Source organism: Amblyraja radiata, chromosome 12 (genome assembly GCF_010909765.2).
Source record: "Amblyraja radiata isolate CabotCenter1 chromosome 12, sAmbRad1.1.pri, whole genome shotgun sequence".
NCBI classification, from domain to species: domain Eukaryota; kingdom Metazoa; phylum Chordata; class Chondrichthyes; order Rajiformes; family Rajidae; genus Amblyraja; species Amblyraja radiata.
Genome location: NC_045967.1, coordinates 43254547 through 43282492, shown reverse-complemented (window position 1 = coordinate 43282492; position 27946 = coordinate 43254547). Strand labels below are relative to the sequence as shown.

Below are 27946 nucleotides of genomic sequence, written 5' to 3'. Positions count from 1 at the left end.
CCATTTAACGTCATTGCAAATCATTCAACAAATTGGAATCTACAAACAATTGATAATAGTCTGATGAAGGAAGCTGCAATGGTTTGAAAAGGCTGGAAACACTTTCCACCACCACAATGTTGGATACTGTAGATGGAAAAGGGTAGATAAAGGCATACCTGCAACGTTAGTTTAGTTTGGAGATACAGAATGGAAATAGACTCTGCAGCCCACCGAGTTAACGCTGACCCGTTCACACTTGTTCTTTGTTATCCCGCTTTCTCACTCCCTACATACCAGGGGCAATTTACAGAGAGCAATTAACCTACAAACCCGCATGACCTGGGATGTAAGAGGAGACCAGAACACCCGGAGGAAACCCACACGGCCAAAAGGGGGGAACGTGCAGACTGCGCACAGACAGCACCCGAGGTCAGGTTCAAACCCAGGTCTCTGGTGCTGTGAGGCGGTAATTGCCAGCAGCTGTACCACTGTGCTGGGATTACTTCTAACATATTCCTTCTGATCCCTTGTACTCTAGTGCTCGGCATCTGTTTAATATGGTTTACTGGCACCCTTGTTTGTTTTGACAACAATCTTGAACGTGTATCTAGGATGATGGAATTAGGAGCAATATATAAATGTGGTAGTGTGGGCATTCATAGATTATAAATATAGTGACTATTTGTGGCACTAAAACACTTCCATCTTGGATACTACCATCACTATCGATCAACTTAGCTAACTACCTACCTTGTTCAGCCAATTTCCTTATCGGTTCAATAATCTGTAGTTCCTCAAGTTTCACATTGAATAACTAGCCTCTGTAAATACATTGCCAAATACCTTCCAAAAGTCCATATAACAAATATCCATACATGTGATTAGTGCTGTGCTTTAATTTTGTTAACTAATTAAGTTCACTAGGCATGCAGTTTTATCTTGATTCTTGATCCATCTTAATCATAAATCTATCTCCATTCTCTTTAATCATCGGGAAAAATGTCAAGGTATCCAATGTCGAATTATAAACCCTAATAATTTCACACCATATGCTAAGCTGTCACCAACACAGCTTGTTGAATGTGAATAAATTGTGGATTTCATTTATTTTGCACATCTATGGATTCTCCTTTGGCACAGGAAATTTGTACTGCATAACAGAAACAGCATTACAAAAAAGTAAGACTAGAGGACTTTATGGTGAGCAAAGCAATGTTTGAAGGAGATGTGTGGAGGAAGTTTATTTTAACACAGTGGGTCGTGGGTGCCTAGAACACATAACTGTGTCTGATCCTGAGTGGTATGTACTTATTAATCATTGAATTGAACTTCTGAGTAACTGAGCACTTTAGGCCAGTTGTTGCAACTCCATGGACTCTGGAGAGGCGGGGATTATTTGATCAATGAAGGTTATGGATGGATGCCAATTTAAACTAATCCTGTCTGGCTCCACATGTTTTGTATTTCTCTAGTGTCATAGAGTCACACAGCACGGAAACGGTCCCTTTAATCCAACTCATCCATGCTGACCGAGATAACCCATCGAAGCTCGTCCCACCTGCCTGCGTTCCCTCAAAACCATGTACCTGTCCAAGTGTCTTTTAAATGCTGTTATAATACCTTCCTTAAATACCTCCTCTTGACAGGTTGTTCCATACACCCACCACCATCTGTGAAAAGGTTGCCTTTCAGGTTTCTATTAAATCTTTCCCCTTCGTCTTAAACATATGTCCTCTGATTCTAGATTCCCCTACCCTGAGTAAAAAGATTGAATTCATCCTATCTATTCCTTTCAGGATTTTATACACCTCTATCAGATTGGCTCCTCAGCCTCCTCTGGTTTAGGGAATAAAGTCCCAGCTTGCCCAACCTCTCCCTATGGCTCAGGCCCTCGAGTCCTGGCAACATCCTCCTAAATTAGGAGTAGCAGTAGATGCGGTGAAGTTGTTTCCAGTCACGGAGTCTCAATAACTAGCAGACAAGACAAATAATGGGAGGCCAGAACTGAAGTGCAAATTTTACTTTGTACAGTGAATTTTTTTAAGATTTGAGAAATGCGATGCAACTGCTGGTTTATTGGAAAGAGAGCAGAGGAAGTGGGATGAATTGGAAGGATGTTTGAGTGAGTCAGCAGCAGCCAGATAAACTGAATTGCCACATTCTGTGCTGTAAGGTTTTGAATCGGTCTCCATGCCACCAACATCAACCAGCCTCTGAATAAAGAGCAACTCAGGAACAATGACAAAGGGACAGGCAGCATCCCTGGGGAGAAGGAATGGGTGATGTTTCGGGTTGAGACCCTTCTTCAGTCTGAAGAAGGGTCTCAACCCGAAACGTCACCCATTCCTTCTCTCCAGAGATGCTGCCTGTCCCGTTGAGTTACTCCAGCATTTTGTGTCTATCTTCGATTTAAACCAGCATCTGCAGTTCTTTCCTACACAATTACAAAGAGGTCAGCCTCAGGGCAGCAGGCATGACATCACTTGAGAGGAACAAATATTTGAACAGTTGAAGAGCTGAAATTGCTTTGACTGGGCAGCTTGTACAGAGAACGCCACATAATCTAATTGCAACATAAAATTAGTCATACCAGCCACTTTGGCCTGACTCGTCCATGCTGACCAAGATGCCCCATCTCAGCTTGTCCCATTTGTCTGTGTTTGACCCATATCCTTCTAAACCTTTCCTATCCATGTACTTATCCAAGTGCATTTTAAATGTTGCTTTAATACCTTCCTCAACTACCTCCTCTGGCAATAAGATAGACACAAAATGCTGGAGTAACTCAGCGGGACACGTAGCATCTTTGGAGAGAAGGAATGGGTGACGTTTTGAGTTTGGAGGAAGACCCTTCTTCAGAAGACCCTCGACCTGAAACATCACCCATTCCTTCTCTCCAGAGATGCTGCCTGTCCTGCTGAGTTACTCTAGCTTTTTGTGTCTACGGGGAATATCCAATGTTGGTGTTGCAGCAAGGTTTGCCTTCACTTACAGTAAGTGGTTTTAAATTATTGGTAGAGAGTTCAGTGGAAAATGTTTACATTACACTATTTTTCTTTGAGGAATCGTAAATCTTGTTACAACTAACAATGTTTTTTTAAACCTAATCTGATCAAGGTAAAATACATCTTAAAGTACAGAAACAGAAGAAACAAGTAAGCATACAAGGATTAAAACACCATTAAGGAAATACTGCATGTTGGTAGGGTTTCCTATGGATGAACTATAAAACATATTCAGTTCAATCAGTTTAACAATAAAGGTTGTGTGTAGAAACAAGGACTCCTGAAGTTGGTTTACAAAGAAAAGACAAAGTGCTGGAGTAACACAGGCAGGCAGCATCTCTGGAGATAATGGATAAGTTGTATGGTACTTCTCAAAGAGGGATTCAGCAATCCTTCCCATTGACATAACCAAAGCCCCCATCAAAGCCAATAAATACACCAAATCGGTGAAAGATTTCAAAAACATTTCCAAACCAAACAAATGATTCCAATTAATTGTAGAATACTGCCTTTGGTTGGGCGACTGTTTAAAGGAATGTATCAAAGATTACGGATGAAAAGAAACTTTGCAAGACATTTTTTTTTAAAAAGCTGACATCATAAGCAAATAAAATATTTAAATTCAAAAGGTAGGCATACAAGACAGAGCCACAAGTAAGGCCTCTGCAATGTAAATAAGGCAACACTTTATTTTTAACTGCAAAAGGGTGAAGAGGCTGAAAATAGAATGTGGGGAACTTAGGACTGATGGGCATTTACAGAAATAGTAGTTAGCAAGTAAAATTAAATTTCAAGCCACGTAAATAGAATAAATTAATAATGTGAAAAAAAGAACTGCAGATGCTGACCAACACCAAAGATAGACACAAAATACAGCATGACCCGCTGAGTTCCTCCAATGTTTTGTCTATCTTTGAATGAGTGGATACAGAAATGATGGTTCTTGGAGCTTTGTCCAGAAACAATTAAATTATGAGCAATCCACCAGACCAGCTACGTACTGGTTAATCAGCCAGTCCCGCTAAATTACTCAAGCATTTTGTGTCTATATACTGGTTGATCAACCAGCGCAAAAAAAATCTGGTTTAGTATGGATTCAAGGATTTTACTCGTGTTGGTCAACGCAAGTACAATTTTAGAATCCTTACTAAACCAGAAAATGATGCCCTGGTCATTGTTCCCGTTCTTACTAAAGGGAAGAGAGTACATTCCTGCGGTGGGATTGTTCCTCCTCTTGTTCAACCAGCATCTTCAGTTCCTTCTTGCACATGTTACCTCCTCTAGCAGCTTGTTCCAGATACCCACCACCCGCTGTGTGAAAATGTTGTCCCACAGCTTCCTATTAAATCTTTCCCCTCTCACCTTAAACCTATGCCCTCTGGTTCTTGCTTCCCCTACTCTGGGTAAATGATTGCATTAACCCAATCTATTCCCCTCATGATATTATACTCTATTACCTGCGTATCCATGTGTCTATCTAAAAGTCTCTTAAACACCGTATTGTATCTGCGTCCACCACCACCCCTTGCAGTGAATTCCAGGCATTCACCACACTGTTTAAAAAAAAAAACGTAACTCCTTTAAAGATCTGACCTTTCTCCAGTCTGGAGGAGAGTCCAGACCGATACGTCACATATCCATGTTCTCCTGAGAAGCTGCCTGACCCGCTGAGTTGACCCACCATGTTGTGCTGAAAAGGCAATTCTTGTGTACCGTCTCAGTGTAATCTACCATTCTTCAGTCTTGTACACAAGTTTGATTGTGCCTATGAATAGTAAGATTTTTACTGAATTGTTTACAAAAAAGCACTATTGAACCATTTATTGCAGCAGTTCCTCAGAGTAGCAGAAAACAACTTGCTTACATCTTCATCTACATCAATAAACTGTGTAAATGGATGCACTAAATTACAAATGTATTATTTAAAGAGATTGGCAAATGAATTTTGATGCATTCTTTATCTGAACTGCCATGATGTGTAAGTGAAACCACCTACTCCACCACCCCTCACTGCATAGGGAAAAATGAGATGCCAGTTATTAAGCAAGGTAACTGCTAGTCACAATCCTGTTCTTCAGACTGCAGAGTGATAATGTGGGTTTGCACAAATGACAGTAAAATGCTGCTGTCATGCTTGAGGCATATGGTAAAATGTAGATGGAGCCTCCAGTGAGCCCTTCAGCACAAGTTGAGCTACTGTCTGAAGCTCCATGCCAATGGGGGTGGAGCAGTTTCTCTGCAGCTGCTGTTGTTTTTATCTGCTTGCGTTTTTGTCCACGTCAGCAACAGCTCACCATGTGTCGGAGTTTCAAGGCAGGTAGTAATTTTTGAGTTTAGTCATCAACTTAATAAAAAATCCTCTCTTGTCTTTGAAACATTTGGAAATCATTAATTATCTATTCCAAATGATGTAAAGCTAAGATGTCAAATGGACTGGATTTGCAGGTGGTAAATATTAATATATCAGAAATTCACAAGGAAATTGAAATATTACATTTTTTTAATTGAAATAATAAGAAATTAAGATAGAATAATATTTTATTTTTGGTTTCTTCATCTCAACTACCATGCTGATTCCTTGCTGTGTTCGTCCTCTGGTCATTGTCTGCAATTGGGCAGTTTTCACATATGAGCCTGGACATTGCATGTGATATTATACTTGCTGGGTGTAAGTAAATCCACACTACATCCATGTGCATTTTCTAGGCAAAAACAGACATCAGTGTAAACACTGGCTATTTTGTTTCCTTTTCATGCTCATGACATTGAGGTCATTTGTAATGAATGGGAATGGAGAATCACGATTGAGACACAAGGAACTGCAGACATTGGAAACTTGAGCAAAACACACAGTACTGGAGAGATTCGGTAGGTCGGGCAGTATCTGTGTCTCTAAAGTAAACTAAAATCTGTGAAGGAATGGACAGACAATGTTGTCTTCAGGAGAGTTATGATTCATTTATTATTTGAATATGCTACTGCTTAAAGTTTGAGAACTTGATCCTATAATTGACTTGGTCAACCTTCCCTGTACCATGTTTACTGCTGGACAATAAAGGCTGAACATTATCAATGATACCTGCAATGAAAGCCTTCCCACTCCCCATACTACTGCAACCTGTGAAAGAATGCTTGACAAACTAGAAACTTGTGTGATTATATTTAAAGAAATATAATTACAATCAGGAAGTGTTTTAAAATGTAAATTTTTAAAGTACTAAATTCACCATTCTTTGGAATAATGAAAGTTCGTCCACAGTAATATTTTAGCTAATAAAATCTAACATCCCATGGACAAGGATTGGACCTGTTGCTTTGTGGTTCACCCAAGGCATTGTATTTACCAATGGAATCAATGGGGCAGATTTTACTTTGCTAGATCAGGTTCTTCCAGGAAGGGCAGCTGGATTTTTTTTTAAGATTATTGTTTCAGCTGAGGTTATCCTTTGGGTAAGGGCAAATAACTGGAATTACTGTGTTCTGGCACCTGATGAAGTTGCAAGTGAGAAATCTGCATTCCAAGAGTCACAGCTGTGCGTGTAACCTTGCATCTATCAATCCTATGTATACAAAACACAGTTCCTCCTTGATTATTGTGAGGCATTAACAACACATTATTTTTTCCTTTTCAGTGTCGAATCGAAATTAAAGATGTACCTGCAGACCTGGTGTATGATGTGCTACACGATAATGAATACCGTTGCAAGTGGGATAAGCAAGTCATTAAGACTTTTGACATTGCACGACTCACAGTGAATGCAGATATTGGGTATTATTCTTGTGAGTAAATTTAAGACTTCTGCGTTAAAGATTTCAATGAATGTGCGAATTCCAGAGATTGAATAATTGCACAGAAGAACATCATATTGTTGTTGTGCAAGCTGGTTGCAGTTAATTATGTGATCTGTCATTGCATATCCGCACAGAGAAAACTCATGCCGATGATTTTGCACAATTTTCTGGAAATCAGACTTGCTTTTTGGTTTGCAGTTTGTTACTTTGTAATAGATTTTGTCTTTGTTTCAAAGGTCTGGGAGGTAAACCTCATTAGACCACATTAGTAGAAGAGGCCAGAGGTTTAATTGCATTCCCACTTGGGAGTGATGGTATATCTTGGTGCTCCCAGACTGAGAGAAAATATTGGCAAGTTTCTCGAGGGCAACGCCAGAACAGGATTGATACCCCTTGTTGGGGTGGTGGTGGGGGGGGGGGGGGGGACGGCTGCTGAATCTCGCTGAAGTTTCCAGTTACAGATAACATCCTGAGCAGGGTACGGAGACAGTCCCCCTTAAACTGTGTTGCACAAGTTTTGATTGTTAAGGTAGGAATTTATATGGCCATAACAACTCCAGCCAGGGTTGTGGCAATGATTTTTCTTCCTGGAATAGAATATAAACGCAGCAGGTTCCTGGGTTTTTGATGGAGGAACCACTGTTATTTAATCACTCTTCATCTGATAGTTTTGTGTATTTTATAGACAGCATGAGCACAGCGGCTTGCGTTACTGCAACTGTGAGGTCAGCCTGCTGCAAATCTATTGCCAAGAAAAGAATGACTCATTTTAGCCACGTATCTGAAGGTCTCATCTCTGGTTGTTTTCATGTAGATTACCTTTTTTTTACAGCTTGCATTTATATAGCAAATCATGCTTTCAAAAGTTCAATTTTGTCACACAATAAATTGCCTTTAAAATAAGTTATTTTATAAACACCAAAAGGCATTCTCTGGCAGTAAAATCTCTCAAACAGTAAAGGGATGATAAAATGGTTCATCTGTTTATCTCTGGTGTGTGGCTGAAAAAGAAATGTTGTCCATAAGAAATGTTTCTTTGCACAGTGCCATGAAATCGTTAACATTCACATGAGCTTGGTTTGATTTATAGTTGTATAGTTCTCTGATATTAAAATCGTGGCCCAGTACTTTGTAGGTTGTCAGTCTCCATTATAAAGGTACATCCTGCTTTCAAAACGGCTGCCAACAAGCTAGTCTGGTACTGAATGGCCATCTCTGCGTGGTGCTCTGACGTGGCAGTCCATCCAATTCCTGCTCCCCACACCTGGAACACCTGGCTGTGAAGTGCTTCTACCTACCAGGGGAATTTACCTCCATCATCCTGACCGCGGTCTACATCCCACCCCAGGCTGATGTCCACCTGGCACTGGGGGAGACTTCATAAAGAAATGTGTGGAGGACTGCATCCCAACAAAAACCTTCCGAGTGTTTCCTAACCAGAAGCCTTGGATGAACCATGAGATCTACATTCTTCTGAAGACCAGGTCCCAGACATTCAGGTCTGGAGATACAGAGGTTTACAAGAAGTCCAGATACGACCTTGGTAAGGCCATAAAAAAGGCCAAAAGAGACTTCTGCTGCAAGCTGGAGGATGAGACGGATGTTCGGCAGCTGTGGCGGGGCTTGCATGCCATCACCCCCTTTAAGGCAAAATCAGGAGGCAGCTCAAATGCCAGCAAAGCATCACTCCCTGACGAGCTCAATGCGTTTTACGCACGCTTTGATAGGGAGAACACTGATGTGCCTTCCCGAGCCCCCATTCGCCGTGATGGTATTTCAGTCACAGTCACAGAGGCCGACGTCAGAAGATCCTTCAGGGGAGTGAACCCTCGGAAAGCGCCTGGACCTGATGATATACCCGGGCCTGTTCTAAAAACCTGGGCGAACCAACTGCCTGGAGTTTTTACGGACATTTTCAACCTCTCGCTTCTGAGGTCTGAGGTTTCCTTCTGCTTTAAAAGGGCATCAATAATACTGGTCCCCAAGAAGAGCAAGGTGACGTGCCTCAATGACTATCGACCAGTGGCACTAACGTCTGTGGTGATGAAATGCTTTGAGAGGTTGATTATGATGCATGCGAACTCCTACCACGACAAGAACTCGACCCACTGCAGTTCGCTTACCGCCACAACAGATCAACGGTGGATACAATCTCACTAGCTCTCCACCTCGCTCTGGACCACTTGGACAACAAAAACTCATATGTCAGGCTGTTATTCATAGACTACAGCTCGGCATTTAATACAATCATCCCCTCCAAGCTGGTTACCAAGCTCTCAGATCTGGGTCTCTGCGTATCCTCTGCAAATGGATCCTCGAATTCCTCATTCACAGACCACAGTCTGTCCGTATTGGTGGAAATGTGTCATCCTCGATAACAATCAGCACGGGAGCACCTAAAGGCTGCATGCTCAGCCCTCTGCTTTACTCACTCTATACTCATGACTGCGTAGCCGGATATAGTGCAAACTCCCATCATCAAGTTCGCCGACGACACCACTGTTGTGGGATGAATCATTGATGGGAACGAGTCAGAGTACAGAAGTGAGATTGGCCAAATGGTGCCAGCAAAACCAGCAAAACCAAGGAACTGATTGTGGACTTTGGAAGGGGTAGGATAGGGACCCACAATCCCTTTTATATCAACGGGACTATGGTGGAAAGGGTCAAGAACTTCAAATTCTTGGGCGTGCACATTTCCAAAGATCTTTCCTGGTCCCAGCACACTGATCCAATTATAAAGAAAGCACATCAGCGCCTCCACTTCCTGAGAAGACTACAGAGAGTCAGTATGTCAAGGAGGACTCTTTCGAACTTCTACAGGTGTACAGTAGAGAACATACCGACCGGCTGCATAATGGCTTGGTTCGGCAACTTGAACGTCCAGGAGCAGAAAAGGATGCAGAAAGTTGTGACCACTGCCCAGTCCATCATCGGCTCTGACCTCCCCACCATCGAAGGGATCTATCTCAGTCCCTGCCTCAAAATGGCAGCCAGCATCATCAAAGACCCACACCATCCTGGCCGCACACTCATCTCTCTGCTGCCATCAGGTAGAAGGTACAGGAGCTTAAAATCTGGTACATCCAGGTTCAGGAACAGCTTCCTCCCCACAGCCATCAGACTATTAAATTCACCAACAAACAGACACTGAACTGTAACAGCCTATTGCACTTTATCTGCTTATTTATGTGTATATTGCACTGAACTGTTCTGTATTTTTGCTTACAATATTCTGTTGTGTTGCTGCAACTAAGAATCTAATTGTCCTAACTGGGACACATGACAATAAACTCTCTTGACTTGACTTGACATGACTTGAAATGTAACACTGGAGGTTGGAATGAGGTTTGTCAGCTATTCTTTTGACGAGGGATGAAGTATAAAATGAAATTAATACTTTGTTTAAAAATAATTTGTTTTCATTACAGGGAAATGCCCAAGCCCCCTAAAAGATAGGGATGTGATTACTTTGAGGTCATGGCTTATCACAGACAATGATTACATGATCATCAACTACTCTGTGAAACATCCTGTAAGTATGGATCTTTGCACTTTGCCTCCAACACATGTAACAAGAGAGAAAGGAAAAGAGAATTGTTAGTGTATTTATTCGTGTATTTCCAGTGCTTAATGGTTGGTTGAATTAAATCGGATTTAAAGTACTTTTATGTTTGCTGATTTTAGATTTGCACTGGCAAAGGCCGTGCTTATAATTCGGTCTTCAGATTTGGTGCATGTGTTAATGTACTGTGGCTGTGCTACATTTTGTGTGTAATACTGCTGAGACTCCAGCTACCAGTTTCACTTGAGTTGGAAGATTTAACCCAAGTACAAATTCATGAGCATTGACTGTTGCACGTAACTGGAAATCTAACAGACAGCAAACCTGCAGTCGATGTTATCAATGTAACGGACACATACATATGATACAATTTTCCCTGTATTTTTCCAATTTTGACATCATCCAATACTCTTTTAAAAGTAGAGACCAGTGTCATTGGAGTGCATCGTTCTTGAAGGGTATGTGGATTGTGGACTCCAGTTCACTGATTTGAAAGTTTACACTGCTCTCACAATCCTTTCCTCGTGACATTGGGACTTGGACTTTCTGCTTCCTGTTTATTAATGTTATTTAAGTAATGTAATTGCACTCTGTATATCTGATATGGGCTGAGCACAATCAAAGTATTTGTAATGTTGCGGTGACATTCAGTTTACAGTAGAAACCAGGATGAAGGTAATATTTGGTGTATGGAAGTTGACATAAGAGAAATCTGTTTCTTTAACAAGAGTGGAGGAACAAGTTTCCTTTCTCAATTAAACATTGTTTTCTCCCAGCAATCACGAGTAAAGATGGTTTATGGAGAGAAAATGAAATGCCAATCATGAACCTGGTGTCATAGAATCATGCAGTCATACACCGTGGAAACAAGGCCCTGGGCCCGACTTGCCCACGACGATCAATGTGTCCCATCTACACTGGTCCCTCCTGTCTGCGTTTGGCCCATTTTCCCTATCCTATCCATGTACCTGTCTAAATGTTTGTTAAACTTTGTGATAGTACCTGCCTCAGCTCATTCCATATACTCACCACCCTTTGTGTGTAAAAAAAAAAGTTGCCTGTCAGGTTCCTATTAAATCTTCCCCTCCCCCTTAACTTAAACCTATGTCCTCCAGTTCTCGATTTCCCCAACTCTGGGCAAGACACTCTGTGCGTTTACACGATCTATCCTCTCATGATTTTATACACTGGTACAAGATCACCCTACATCACCCAATTCTCCAAGGAATAGAGTCCTAGTCTGCTCAACCTCTCCCTATAGCTCAAGCCCTTGAGTCCTGGCAACATCCTCGCAAATCTTCTCTGATCGAATGAAGGTTAAAAATGTTTGAGAAGGATTTTTGATAGAATTAAGGACTTAATCAGCCGTCCAACTATTGGGAAAATGAGAGCGTGATCTCATAACAAACATCACGGCTGATTAAGCCACAGAGTATTCAAGTGTGTTTTCACCCACATCATGCCCAGGAAATCCCCCTTTGTTCCTGACTTTTTCTTGCAATGATTTTTGCCTGCTCTTGATGAAACCAGCACAAAATATTTTAACCATAAATTGAAAAATAATGCAATTCATCAGTTGAACTGATATTTAAGAACACTGCACAGAATTCTCACCTCGTCAACAAAGACCCATGGTAACAAGACAATAGGTGCAGGAGTAGGCCATTCGGCCCTTCGAGCCAGCACCGACATTCAATGTGATCATGGCTGATCATCCCCAATCAGTACCCCGTTCCTGCCTTCTCCCCATATCCCCGGACTCCCCTATCTTTAAGAGCCCTATCTAGCTCTCTCTTGAAAGTATCCAGAGAACCAGCGTCCACTGCCCTCTGAGGCAGAGAATTCCACAGACTCACAACTCCCTGTGAGAAAAAGTGTTTCCTCGTCTCCGTTCTAAATGGTTTACCCCTTATTCTTAAACTGCGGACCCTGGTTCTGGACTCTCCCAACATCGGGAACATGTTTCCTGCCTCTAGCGTGTCCAATATATTTCAATAAGATACCCTCTCATCCTTCTAAACTCCAGAGTACACAAGCCCAGCCGCTCCATTCTCTCAGCATATGACAGTCCCGCCATCCCGGGAATTAACCTTGTAAACCTACGCTGCACTTCCTCAATAGCAAGAAAGTCGTTCCTTAGATTAGGGGACCAATACTGCACACAATACTCCAGGTGTGGTCTCACTAGGGGCCTATACAACTGCAGAAGGACCTCTTTGCTCCTATACTCAACTCCTCTTGTTATGAAGGCCAACATGCCATTCGCTGCCTGCTGGACCTGCATGCTTACTTTCATTGACTGATGAACAAGGACCCCCCAGATCCCGTCGTACTTCCCCTTTTTCCAACTTGACACCTTTTGGTAGTAATCTGCCTTCCTGTTTTTGCTGTTTTAACACTGTTCAATGACCACTGAAATTGGCTTTCCACTGATGGGACTTGTTTAAGCTTTTGGGAGGCATTTACATTTTTAAGTTGGTTCTTTTGACTGCAAGAGGACCAGAAGAGTCATTGATCTATAAAGCATGGAAACGGTCCCTTCGGCCTAACGTGACTGTGCTGATTTGTCTACCTGTTAAAGTCCCTCTTGGCTGTACCTGGCCATTTTCCTGAAAAACAACCATCTACCACAACCTGCTTTCAAACTGGTTTTGTATTCAATTGGCTAACTTGCCCAATGTGGTGCCTGGTCAAAGTCCATGTAACCAACGTCTACTGCACTGCCCTCATCAATCTTAGTCACTTCTTCAAAGAAATATCAACCAAATTGATGAGACACTATTTCCCATGCTCAAAACATGCTGACTATTCCAATCTGTGTTTGTCTTCCCAAATGTATGTAGCTCCTGTCTTCAATAACGTCCCATCACTGATGTTGGGTTCACCAGTCTGTAGTTCTCTGGCATTTCTTTGCATCCTCCAGTCTTCTGGCACCCTACCTGTGGCCCTGATGATACAAAGATGTCTGCTAGTAGCCCCACAATGTATTTCCTAACTTCACACTTGATCTTGGCCCAATCAGGTCCTGGTGATTGATCTACCTTTATGTTTTAAGCCCCTAGCACCTCCGAGAGTAATAGTTATACAGCATGAAAACTGACCATTTGGCCCAACTTGGCCATGCTGACCAAGATGCCCACCTAAGCTCCTTTTCTGTAATGAGGACACTCTTCAAGGCATCACTATTAATTTTCCAGAGTTCTCTAACACTCGTGTCTTTCTCCATGTTGAATACAGGTGAGAAATAGCCAGTGGATAGGTTTAAATTTTTTTTAATTGACAAAACAAATTAACTACTTTTGTCCAATCCAGCATGAAAATAGCTTTATATTTTCTAAGCCTTGTCTTACAGGCATGTTTTATTTGTGTATGTGATTCTTTTTTATTACATTGGCACACTTCACCATATATCATTCATTAATGTAGTCAAGGAACTTTTTAAGGACAATATTTTTATAACTAAAAGTTTGAGGAGAAATCTACGAGGAGTTGAGGGAGAAACATTTCTAAAATATCACAATTGGTATCAGAATTACTGCTTCATTCGTAGAAAGTCTATTCTTACCCTCATTAAATTCTAATGTCGTGATCACTGATGTGCACAAGGACACGGGACATCAGGGACACTGGCATGACTCCCTGGAATCATTAAATATATTTGGGTTGTGCTTGTGTATATCTTTATTTTTGTTCTGTGTGCAACTCCAAAACCTATGAAATTTAAATGGACAATGTTCAGTCAGTGATAAATGGCAAAAAACATCCATGCTGTACAAGTGGCAGTAAGTAACCATCTCTAATTAGAGGGGTCATTCATAGTCCTGGTCTATGGAATTTGGTGGATCCCCCAGAAACAATATGAGGCAGGTCGACATGGACCTAAAATGAAATAGACCAGCAATATAAATACTGTAAGAACAGGACCAAGACTAAGGTACACAAAATTGCTGGGGGAACTCAGCGGGTGCAGCAGCATCTATGGAGCGAAGGAAATAGGCGACGTTTCGGGCCGAAACCCTTCTTCAGACTGAAGAAGGGTTTCGGCCCGAAACGTCGCCTATTTCCTTCGCTCCATAGATGCTGCTGCACCCGCTGAGTTCCCCCAGCAATTTTGTGTACCTTCGATATTCCAGCATCTGCAGTTCCCTTTTGAACACAGGACCAAGACTAAGTTTTGTTGTGGCAAGAAACCTGCTGCCCAATTTCCCCTGAAGCCTTTCCATCATGTACTAGGTGCGTGAGTAGCACTTATTTGCTCTCCAGCTCCAACAATACTCAAATGTTTATGCCATCCATGAAGTACGTGTCCACTTGATTGGCATAATATCCACCCCCCCCTAAACATTCACTCCCTCAGTCATCAGTGCACATAAGCAGAACAATCTGAAAAATTTACCGCAGTACTGCCAACAGTACTGCAGTACCCAAATCTAAGACTTCCACCACCAAGGGCAACAGGACGGTATACTCGTGGGACCATCACCACCTGGAGATTCCTTTCTTGATGTGAAAATATATCACCATTCATTCATACATTATTGCTGCATGCAAGTACTGGAATGTCTTGCCCAAAGTGTCCTCTCGAGAAGGCTTGCAACTGATCAACAAGAGGGAAAAGTCACCATTAAAGAGTTTTCACAGGCACTGAACTGGGATAAATGTCAGGATTTGGTGAAATTGCCTAAAGCACTATCACTGGGGTGTAATGTGGGGTGTACCGCTGGAAGTTGCAATCTGGTAGTTTACACCCCAGCGGCATGAACATTGACCTCTAATTTCAGGTAGTCCTTGCTCTCTCCCTCCTTCCTGTCCCCTTCCCAGCTCTCCTACAAGCCTACTGTCTCTGCCTCTTCCTTTCTTTTCACCCCCCCCGACATCAGTCTGAAGAAGGGTCTCAACCCGAAACATCGCCTTTTACTTCTCTCCATAGATGCTGCCTCACCCGCTGAGTTTCTCCAGCATTTTTGTCTACCATCAATTACCTGCAGTTCATTCTGACCAGAGGTCAAAACCTCATCATCACTGTTCCTTCTCTCTTCACAGGATTTCCCTCCTCAGAAAGATCTAGTCAGAGCTGTGTCCATTCTAACAGGTTATCTAATCCATTCTACGGGTTCTGGAAGTTGCGATCTTGTATATATGGCTGAGGCAGATCCCAGAGGTAAGGGAGCATTTGTAACGTGTCAGTGCGCACCACTTGTTTATTTCTCTCTCGTTATCTTTAGTTTTCCATGACTGTTTCTTTGCATACAATTCTTTAGTACTTTACGTTGTTAGTTGTGTTAGCATAGATGAATATTAGCAGCCTATTCATCTGAAGGGAGGAGGGGATTGAGCTGAATACATTTGAGTTGGATAATAAACGTTGACTTTAATTGTTACTAGACAAAGTGTGGACCCGTTGGGTCCCCCTCCTCCAACGCAATATTCCAGCACTCACCTATACACAAGGCGATGCTCAGTCAAAATGGCGATCCCGGCTCAGCAAGCCTCCCCCAACTGCGCAGGCACGGCTGACGGGCCCGCACTGTGCAGGTGCGGCTGCCCCGTTCAAACTTGTGCCATTGACGGTTAAACCCTCCCCCAACTGCGGATACCGGGCCCAATGTGCACATGCGGCGAGACGACGCCATTTTTAATTGGGACGCGACTGACGCGCCCGGCACGTGTGAGAGCATTGCGCAGGTGCGACTGTCTTGTTCATCTGCACACGTGCGGATAGCGGTGCCGGCAACCCTCCGCCAACTTCGCAGGCGTGGCTGACAGGGTCGGCAAGTGGGAGCGCGGTTAACGGTAAAAAGTGAAGAAAAGTTTATGAAGGGAATAACTTGGGGATCACTTTGTTAAATGGAACAAGACTTGCTACTGCACACCCTAGGTGAATGGTGAGTAAGACGCCCCAAAAATTGTAGCACTACTGTAGGTATGTTGCAAAGCCTACCTGAAGCGTCTTTGAAAATCTGTCGCTGCGAGTGTGCGCGATTTTGGCGCCGTTTAGATGGGGCGGGTTTAAAACGCGATTTTCTCTAGGCTGTTCAAATCGAAGATGTTCAGCCTAGTTAATTATTAACGAAAAATCGCTGGAAGACCCCGTCGCAAAAGCTATTATTAGGTTTAAAGGCCTTGAATAATAGTTATAGTAGTTTAAAAATCAATCTCTGAACCCGCGAACACCAGCAACCGCAGGGTCTCATAAAGCAGACAGCTGAAGGTAGGTTGTATATTTTTACATTAAAAAGGGCTTCTAAAGATCCCTTTATACAAAGTTTAATATTGCGAGTAGCTCAATTTGGGCCCATTAAATCCCGCAGTATTTTTCTGGGCATTTGGGGCACAAATCTACCGCAATGTGAACGTTCTAAACCAGCGCGTTCCACAGGGACCCACTCGAAAGCTGATTTAAATGGGCATTTATTTACAGCAATGAAACACTAAATTCCTTCCATTTGGCCTATAAATTAATGTAAATGAGATTTTAAAATCATGTTTTATTGTGAATTATTTGTGAATATTATTTGGACATTTAGGCTATTTAAAAATGTTAATCATTTATTAAGAAATGGATAGATGTTTAGATCTAGTAATTGAAGTCTGAAATTAGCTACAATTAGGTAACTAACTAATTATATGCTTTAATTTCAGGTCATCCAAGTAAGATTATTTTATATTTGTTTCAGAATGCTTCAATCTATGATAACTGAAAATTTCATTCAGTTCTCTTAATTTTTAAGAAAGTTATGGGCTTTTGACTGTTCACGATCACAGCTTTTTTGTTATGTCCATAGAAAATCAATAGGGAACAAGATGCTAATTTCCGAGTATGAAAATGGCCATAACTTTTTAAATACTTGAGATATGAAAGTGAATTAGGTGTCAAATTAAACTTATTTTTATGCTTTATCTGATGGGATAAATTACAGACTTGATTTTTTAAATCTCAAAATTTTGTAACATTGCTAACTACTGTGTACCGTTTTGGCTGTTTTTCAGGAACATACAGGCATACATAAAAAGTTACCCTTTTAATCATTTTTAAAGTTTAGTAGACCAAGTGGGTCCCGTAGGGCCCCATCCCCAACGCAATAATCCACCACTCACCCGTTCCCCCAAAGCAACCCGTTTCCACCACTCACGCGTTCCCTCAAAGTAACCCGTTCCCCCATTGCAATATTCCACCACTCACCCATAGCCTCAACGGGAGGCCTGGTCCCGCAACGCAACCCGTTCCCCAATGTAAGATTCCAGCACTCACCCGTTCCCCCATTGCAATATTCCACCACTCAACCAAAGCCCCCAACTGTGCAGGTCATTTTAAACTTTAAAAAAAAAATGCAATTGCACTAATATTTAATGTGCCACCGACAAGGCCATCTTTTGTATCCAAATCTAATCATTAAACTTTGCTGTGCTGGGTTAGGCTGGCAGATTCTTTCCCTGAAGGACATTTACTGTGAAGGACTCGGTGTTCTGGGATAGAAACATTGTAGCCGGTGGGGCATTGTGACGTCCTAACTGCCAGCGTAGATTTGAAGAAATCTAACTTTTAAATGTCACTTTAAAACTTTTAAACCTCCAAAACTGACATATAACACTGCTTTGCAAACGGGCTCGACATTGAAATCCACACATTGAATGAAGTTGTGGCATGTACTCAATGCAGTAGAATTTCACAAACTTCAAGTTATTCCAAAGGCTTTGTGGATCATAACTGCTCATTTCTGGCAGTGAAATTTATAAGTGTAGAACCACAAAATATTAGATTCCCTGATGTATTATATTTGGCTATTACAACAAGCCAAAAAATATGCTTTGCTTGTATTTTAGGAATAGTTACTGGTTATCCAGAGCTATACACAAACTTTCATTCCAATATTCACAAAAAATGTCAGTTTTTAACTTTAGTTTTGTTTAAACCCCACAAAAGATGTTTTTCTAAAATATTATCAATTATAATTACAGATTTAGACAATAGGTGCAGGAGTAGGCCATTCGGCCCTTCGAGCCAGCACCGCCATTCAATATGATCATGGCTAATCATCCCCAATCACTACCCTGTTCCTGCCTTCTCCACATATCTCCTGACTCTGCTATCTTTAAGAGCTCTATCTAGCTCTCTGGAAAGTATCCAGAGAACCGGCCTCCACCGCCCTCTGAGGCAGAGAATTCCAGACTCACAACTTTCTGTGAGAAAAAGTGTTTCCTCGTCTCTGTTCAAAATGGCTTACCCCTTATTCTGAAACTGTGGCCCCTGGTTCTGGACTCCCTTAACATCGGGAACATGTTTCCTGCCTCTAGCGTGTCCAAACCCTTCATAATATATGTTTCAATAACATACCCTCTCATCCTTCTAAACTCCAGAGTATACAAGCCTAGCCGCTCCATTCTCTCAGCATATGACAGTCCCGCCATACCGGAAATTAACCTTGTAAACCGACGCTGCACTCCCTCAATAGCAAGAATGTTGTTTACTCAAATTAGGAGACCAAACCTGTACACAATATTCCAGGTGTGGTCTCACCAGGGCCCTATATAAATGCAGAAGGACCTATACTCAACTCCTCTTGTTATAAAGGCCAAGCAAAATGTCATTTGCTTTCTCCACTGCCTGCTGTACCTGCATGCTTACTTTCATTGAGTGATGAACAAGGACTCCCAGATCCCATTGTACTTCCTCTTTTCCCAACGACACCATTTTCTATCCATGTCAGCACTCTACCCCCAATACAATATACCCTAATTTTTCCCATTAGTCTCCTATGTGGGACCTTATCAAATGCTTTCTGAAAGTCCAGGTACACTACATCCACTGGCTCTCCCTTGTCTATTTTCCTAGTTACATCCTCAAAAAATTCCAGAAGATTAGTTAAGCGTGATTTAATAAATCCATGATGACTCGTACCGATCCTGTTACTGAAATCCAAATTTGCCGCTATTTCATCATTTATGATTGACTCCAGCATCTTCCCCACCACCGACGTCAGGCTAACTGGTCTATAATTCTCCAATTTCTCTCTCCTGCCTTGCTTAAAAAGTGGGATAACATTAGTTACCTTCCAATCCACAGGAACTGATCCTAAAGCTATAGAACATTGGGAAATGACCACCAATGCGTCCACGATTGCCAGAGCCGCTTCCTTAAGTACCCTGGGATGCAGACCATCAGGCTCTGGGGATTTATCAGCCTTCAGCCCCATCAGTCTATCCAACACCATTTCCTGCCTATTGTGCATTTCCACAACAAAACTTGTAAAGGAGATTAACAATTTGTGGTGTGGCACTGAAAAAAGTGCATGACTTTGAGCTTGGTTCTTAATTCTTAAAAGAGTTCAAAAATGATTGTGAATCCAATTAAGTTTTGATTATTTTTGTCAGGATCTCTGCCAAAGTGGGTCATCAACAAAGCTTCACAGTATCTGGCTCCTAAAGTAAGTACTGGTTACTTGGCATTGCATTCTGTAATAGAAAAGGACCACTTTTTTAATTGTTCAAGAAGGAACTGCAGATGCTGGAAAATTGAAGGTATACAAAAAATGCTGGAGAAACTCAGCGGGTGCAGCAGCATCTATGGAGCGAAGGAAATAGGTAACGTTTCGGCCCGAAACGTTACCTATTTCCTTCGCTCCATAGATGCTGCTGCACCCGCTGAGTTTCTCCAGCATTTTTGTGTACCTTCCACTTTTTTAATTGTCAGGTTTATACAATTGAATGATTTTTTAAAATGCAAGATATATGCTTACTAAGTCAGTAAAACATTGCTTTCAATTGTTGTGCAGAGTATCCTGAGGAAGCCACTGTCTGGTCTTGACGACAATTTTTTTTAAAGTATTGAAAAGAATATTCAAAACTGGCTTCCTAGAATGTCGTATTGCTGTGGGCTTCTGATGTTAATATGCCTCATTTTTTCTGAAAATATCCTTGTGAAATGCTGTGGGTGATTTTTCCAATGTTAGATGCTAAATAAACTTTATAAATTTACTTCTGTGTGTATTTTAGGTTCTTAAGCGAATACACAAAGTGTCTCTCAAGTACCCAGAGTGGAAACGGAAGAACAGACCACACTTAAAACCTTGGCTCTACCCAGAACAGAATAACCTTCCGACCATGAACCTTGACGTACTCTCAATCCAGCATGCAGAATCACTAGAAAATATTGATGAAAGTGCCTTATCTGAAGAGAATGCTAGTGATGAAGAAGGCATAAAAGGCTGAAATCACATTTCATTTTTCCTAACAGTACTGCAAGCCCATGGAGTTTGCAGGAGGAGGAAAAGTTCATAATTGGCCCTTTAGTATTTAGGTGACAAATTCTTAACAATGGGTTAATCTGGTGATTTGGGCGATGGATATTATTGATTCAAGTTTACTTATACAAAGGATCTGACATTCAGACAATAAATTAGATATTTGCACTGGTGTGAGTTAAATACTGTTGTGATCTTGAGTAATTGAAATGAATCAGTCACAACAATGGGGGTTATGGTCTATTGGAATGATAGCTGACTTGAGAAATCCTCCTTTAATGAAGCATCTTTGAGCTGCAGGCTTTTAGGTCTGGTGAGTTGGGAAATAAGTAAGAATAGTTATAAAAAAATGTGATTTTTTCCTTTCTTTTTTTTTCCTCTCCTATTTGTAATGTTACATTTTTTGGAAGGACTAATTAACCCGCAGCATTCTCTCTGTGTGCAATTGTGGTCATGATGTTATCATTTTGTGCCTCAAGAGCTTGATTCTCAGTGAAATAACGATCTAGATGCTGCAGAATTGCATGCGTCTTTTTTGCTGATTCACTGGTGGTAATTGTGCAGTTTCAATTTGACCTGCTTTCCATTGCAAGGGGTGAGACTATGAACCTTTAAATCTAGAACTTTAGTAGAGGTATTAAAAGTTACCTTTGTTTCAAAGTTGTAAAGTTATCCTTGTACAAGATTTAGAAATTTGGGTTCTGCGGCTAAAGGTGGTGGCTGGTGCCATGTGGGCATTTAACTCCTTGGTGGAGTTAGTCATTCAAAAGAACTGGGCCCCGCATCAGGGCACTGTTTCACTTCTTCAGCTCCTTCTTTCTCCTAATGATGGAGGTTAAAACTTTACCATTTTCTTCTTATTTTAAATATTAGCTGCCACCATCTCTTAAAAATCCAGAGAGCATGCAGCTACTTCAATAAGAGTAAGATTTGAAATTGGGGGTGAATAGTTACCATTTAAATGACCAGGTCAGGAAAGAGAACTACAACTAAGCAGGAGTAAAATGATTGAAATTAGTATGGAGAAATACATTTTGGATGTCAACCATAATGGTAATGTTTCCCATAGATAGGAACTTTATATAGTTGCTCTTCACTTCGTGTTATTGTCTCTAATGATGAATTGTTCTTGTTTAGTGGGATTTGATGAATTTTGTATGTTAGTAAATTATTTCTGGTGTGAGGGAGCAGATGTAAAATAGGGGGGAAAGATGTTGAAAGAGGCAAGTTGGACCAAAGTATTTAACGTAGTTTCATTAGTAAAATTATTTAGCCTTCAAAAGAGATGGCATTAATTATGATTTTCATTTTGTTCATAAATTGAAAACCACCATGAGTTGACATACTCCATGCCCTGTCCCAGAGCAAGACATTGTCAATGCTGGTTCTGTGACACGCATGAAAATTACTTATGGGATTGAGACTTGCATTATGGCCGCCATGGTGGTCTGCAATAGTTCTAATCAGAATTTATGAGAATTGGAATTTAAAAGCATCCTCAAGTTCAGGAGAAAGTATTGCATTACAAATGCATTTAATTATTAATTTGTGAGAATAGAAATCATCTACGATAGATTAAGGAGTCTGCAATACATTTTTCTTCAACTGCTGTTAAAATCTAAAAAAGCTGCTTCCAAAACATTTAATCAAGAAATTAAGGTAAACTCCACATTTTCTTTAGTATACTTCAAATAAATCTTCAGTGTTTTTCGACTGATCAACTTTAGATGTGCATTGTGATCTTATGAAATTGCAATTAGTAAATGCTTTGGTAGTTTCCAAGTTAATGATGCAGTCAAGGAAAACATTTAAATTTGCATTTTGTTGTGTAAACTTTCCTACCAATCAACAGATGTCTAAATCTCCAAATAACCTTTTTGGTTTTTTTATTCTATCTCTTATTAGGACTGTGTCTGTATTTAATAGGTGTGATTTATATAGAGGTCCCCTTTTATAAAATTGTGTTCGCTACTCAATTCCATAACTCTCAAATGCTTGGAGATACCTAAGATGACCTTTTGTTAAATTAGTGAGTATTTTGATTGTAAACATTTGGCCTTTGCATTTAGGGCGTTGCTTAACAGGTATCAACATTCTAGTGCTATTATGCATTTATTTAATCTGAAGTCTCTACATATTAGGAGAAAGGCTTAAAAATATTCTATTTTTGTGAAAAGATGCTTGCTGATGGTCGATATATTTTGGTCTGCAGAGATAATTGGCTCTGCAATACATTTTATTGATTGTTGCAAATGTTTTTGTAATGAAATTCAGAAAATGTAATGCCTTACTAAAGGTTGCCGTATCTGGTATTAGGTCAGTTAGTATTTAGTTGTGCCGTTGTCATTTATGTGGGTATTGTACATGAAGGATAAACCAATATCATTTAAAGTTTTACCCAAACCCTTATGTTCACCTCATTGCCAACACCAAATAATCAGTGCTAATCCATAACTAAATAATCTAGAATAAACATTATAATAATGCTACTGGCTTTTTAATATGTGTAAGGTAAAATAACACATTTTTTCAATTGGGCATTATTGAAGATTTAGTAATACTCCAGGTTTGTTACTAGTAAATTATTTCATGGTCTTTTAGCATTGCTTATTCATTTACCTTTGGGTTTTCAAGTAGATGTTAGAGTGCATTGATAAAATTAAAAATATGGAAGACTGGTCTCATCTTTAGTACTGAGAGTCTCATCTGAATTGTTCAGAAAACTTCAAAATCTCTTCTGGACTTTTATTAATTAATGCACTTTTCCTCCTGCCTGTATCGCATAAAGAAAATGCTCCGTGATTTCAGCAGTGTCTCCTTGGAACATATTGGTGTTTTCTTCTGAAACATTTTACCAGGTGACTTACCTTTGTCATGATGGAGTTAAATGGTTCATTCAATGTGAAACCATCTTGCTATTTTTGAATGGACCATTTAGCAAAACTGAAGTTTTTGGGGGTGGGGACTGCAACCTTTCACACAGCAGAATTAATGTTGGTTCTGAATTTCATTTAAAGCATATTTTGAAACCCACAACCACACTGTTCTTTATATTGTATGGAGAGAATTTGTCAAACACATGTTGCACTTCTACTTTAATCTTGCTTAAAATATACTGTGCCAAAAATGAACATTTGGGAATTTGTAGTGCCTGTGGTTCTTGTTGCTGCCATCAAATTAAACTGTTTCCATTTTTTTGTATTTAAGGTGGATGATTATAAATGTTAACAATATACACTTGCCATAGTGAAGTTTTAATCTTTTCCACTTTCACTTTCTCAAAGAGAAGGGACTGTTAGGATGGAAGATCCCAAACTGTTTCCATGAGCAACATGAAGTAATTTTAAGAAACAATGCGTGCAAGGTTATGATCTTTGTCTTAGTTATGAGGTGGTGTTGAAGTTGTTCAGTTTATTCAGTGATAATACTCCCATGCACTGGCATTCACCTTCTACTGTATTCTAGTGATTTTTTTAAGGTATTCCTTTTCATTTCAGATCAATCCACCCTCCATAAGAAAATTCATAAATGAACCTAAGCAGAACTGTGCTTTGCTGCTGGCTTCTAGGCACAGAGGACTTTTTTGTTTGTAAATGTATCTTGTATGACTGCTATAAATGCTCATGTTCATACAGAAATTGAACAGGTGAAAGTATATTTTGATTCACCCCGGGAGTTGTCATTTATTTTGCTGCACAGATTTTTTTTGTGAAGATAATATTTAACGTCAGAAACAATAGTATAAACAAAAGGACCACCTTTATTTTTAGTGGATAATATGAAGTTTAAGCTTGTATCAAGCAGGGAAGAGTAGACCACCTTATTTAGCTTTGTTGTTCCAGGTTAGCAAGAAACAAAGTTAATCCTCCAGTAACTCCTGGATGGGGAACAAACACCACCCCAATTATGCATGTGTGCCCTACTTTTATTTACTGTAATACAGGTTGCAGAAGCTCTAGATGGATGGTATCAAATACATTTTTGGGTTTCCATGTTAAATTACAGAGAACAAACTATTTTTCTCTTTGGAAATATTCCTGTGCCAAGGTCACAGACCTATTCAAAAAGTTGAAGGAAATTTCAAATGTGCATAATAATTCTTCACAGAAAAATGTGAAATGTCAAACAGTGAAAAGAAAAGTTGAAAAGATAGGGAGACAACTTTTTAATATCATCGAGCTACTATAAGGAGGACGTTGAAGGAGACAAACCATATAATTTAAAGGTTCAAAATGTAAACTTGCTCTTAAGAGATTAAAAGATTAATATTTCCTGGTAACTTCAGTAAACACCACTACAGTGAACTTTTGTCAATTTGGTCTCCAATAATTATGCAGTAAGTCAATGATTACATTTAAATCATAAGACTTGAGAACTACAGCTGTGGAGCATTTTTCTAAGCTTAGATGAAGAAATATGTATATTTTTAGGAACATTTAGTCACTAAAGCTTTCTCTACTGTACATTTACTTCCTGAACTAGGAGTAAATGGAATACAGTACAGGAAGCCTTACATTTGATTAATTCATATTGTACCTAGCATTTAAATCCTCAAGTTTGGAGTACAAAGGTATTGAATATGTCACACAGCCCCTCCTAATAGTTAAAGGAGATCGACACTGCTGCAGTTAATCCCTAACATATTGCAAAGTAGTATGGTTTTCAGTGTATGAAATGGCTTGGGGTTCCAGAGTTGTATCTTCAAATTTGGGATGTGAAATGCCCAACAGAGGAAGGAAATCAATTTTGGGGTAATTCCTGGTGTAGCAGTAGGGCACTGGTGATGATTAGGCGAGGGAAACTAATGAAATGACTTGTGGATGGTTAATTTTACTTCGGAGTCACGTGAGTGACGTGTAGAACCCCGCCACGGCGCATGCGTGCCATATCGCTACACGCATTGCAACAAGTCACAGCAAGGGGGAACGACGTTCCCCTAGCGGCAAAATTTGAAAGTCAGGAACAGCATGTAAGGTGACTGCGTTCCAGAATTTGAAAGTCGGGAACAGCAGGTAAGAAGACTCTGCGTTCCTTCCACTTACCTTTTAGGTGGAGACATGGACCGGATCCATGAAGGCTGCGGGAAAGCTGGCGGGGGAGAACCGCGGAGTAGCGGGCAGCCGGCAGCAGCAGCAAACAAAAAGCTAATCTCCCGTAATGGGAACAGCTGTGCCCGACTTTCGCTCCTGCACCGGGCCCGGCCACATTTTGGTCAGCCACTAGCAACCACACCAAGAGTGACGGTCCAGACCATCTCAAGATGGCTGAAACAGGTGCTAACACAGGCTGGGGTGTATACTAATATTTTAAAATCTCTCCACCAGGGCTGCAGCCACATCGGCAGTGATACAGTTGGATGTACCAATGGACCAAATCCTCAAGGCAGCAGGATGGTCTAGGGAAAACATTCCAATTATTTTATAATAAACCAGTAATGAAACCTGGAACGTTTGCAGAAACAATTTTAAGTTCTGTAAATTAATTTAAACCCATAAAAAGGGGTTATAAATTTGTGTTAACAAATTTTATGATTTCAATGTCGAATTCATGTCCAAATTATGTTAACACAATTCCTCCTACAGTCAAGGCAGACGTGATGCATGGACTCGTTTCCACGGCATGAAATCACAGCTTTAAAATCTTCACGTAGTCACTCACGTGACTCCGAAGTAAAATTGTAAGATTAAACGAGAACTTACCAGTTTGAAGTTTGATCTGTATTTTATGAGGAGTTACGATGAGGGATTACGTGCCCTCCGCTCCCACCCTTGATCATATACTTAACTGGTATCTCTTCTCTAATCTTATTATATTTAGTCATTACAGTTATCTGTGATTTCACACCGCTGCTTTGAAGAATGACACGCATGCGCTGTGGCGGGGTTCTTCACGTAATCCCTCATCGTAACTCCTCATAAAATACAGATCAAACTTCAAACTGGTAAGTTCTCGTTTAATATTACTATTTTACTTCGGAGTCACTCTGACTCTATTGGCAATGGGGAGAAAAATATCTCTGCATGGTTTGATAGTAAGATTAAACGAGAACCTACCAGTTTGAAGTTTGATCTGTATTTTATGAGGAGTTACGATGAGGGATTACGTGAAGAACCCCGCCACGGCGCATGCGTGTCATTCTTCAAAGCAGCGGTGTGAAATCACAGATAACTGTAATGACTAAACATAGTAAGATTAGAGAAGAGATACCAGTTAAGTATATGATCAAGGGTGGGAGCGTAGGGCACGTAATCCCTCATCGTAACTCTTCATAAAATACAGATCAAACTTCAAACTGGTAAATTCTCGTTTAATCTTACTATCAAACCATGCAGAGATATTTTTCTCCCCATTGCCAATAGAGTCAGAGTAATTCAGAATTGAAATAGACACTATAATCACACAGTTGATCAGCACTCAAACTCTACTTTTAGGAAATTAAAGGCAATTGTGAAAACACTTAAGTGCCTCTCGGAGAGGAGTGTGGAGGGAATTGAGTGAATGAATCAACCCCCGTGTGGTGAATCTTGAACTTTGTATTTGTTTTAATACTAAAACCTGATTACAGCATTGTCAAATTTATACTTGAATCAAGCTATTATAAATCAGATACAGCAATTGTTTACATTGATTTCAACTCATCAAAACTACAGATTTAAATGAAACTGAATTAATTTAAGTTAATTTAAAATTCTACTCAATTATACTTTCCTCTTTCTACACTGTAACTGTTACAAGTAAAATATAGTTATTGAACAATGGCGTGTCTCATCTCAAATTTGTGTTAAACATCAGGGCTTTGAAGTATGGTGCTTTTCCAAGATGGACTATGTTTGAGTGTTAATACGACAAAGGGACTTTTACATCACACCTCTACTTCAATTGCAGCTGATTGAACATCAACAATGTTTCCCTCTTCTCAAAATAATTGCCTGTGCAGCATCGGCCAAAAGTGTACTAAAATCAACTTGCACCATGAATGGTTCAGCTGGACACTCAAAAATATTTGAATACAATTTGTAAATGCAGTAGTTACATTTATACAGTGCCTTATTTTACCAAACCCAAGTCCCAGGTTTTTGCTGGTACAGTCTCCTGTTTCAGCAGTGGCATTTCTGAAGGTGTAACAACAGAAGCCACTCATATCTACTATTTATATAGATGGTTCCAGAACCCCTTAATTCAAATAATTTGATGCATCCAGTGTTTTCTGTTTATTAATACCATGATGAAATAAGGGCTTTTATTTATTCTATTACCTGACACAGCTGGAACTATTACAGAATTTTTTTTTTTCTCCATCACCCCTTTCAATATGATTTGCTTTGGTGAAAAATCAGGTAGTTACGATGCAAACAATTATA

General features: G+C 40.3%; 1 protein-coding gene across 1 annotated transcript in view; it reads left to right on the top strand.

Moving 5' to 3' along the window:
- Positions 1-24331, top strand: part of LOC116979137 (START domain-containing protein 10-like) — a 42708-nt gene extending 18377 nt beyond the window's left edge. The window contains exons 2-6 of the mRNA XM_033030645.1: positions 6620-6767; positions 10211-10314; positions 15388-15505; positions 19717-19769; positions 20338-24331. Coding sequence (XP_032886536.1) covers positions 6620-6767; positions 10211-10314; positions 15388-15505; positions 19717-19769; positions 20338-20553 — 639 coding nt within the window. The 3' untranslated portion in view covers positions 20554-24331. The remainder of the gene's footprint in view (positions 1-6619; positions 6768-10210; positions 10315-15387; positions 15506-19716; positions 19770-20337) is intronic.
- The last annotated feature ends 3615 nt before the right edge of the window (positions 24332-27946 follow it).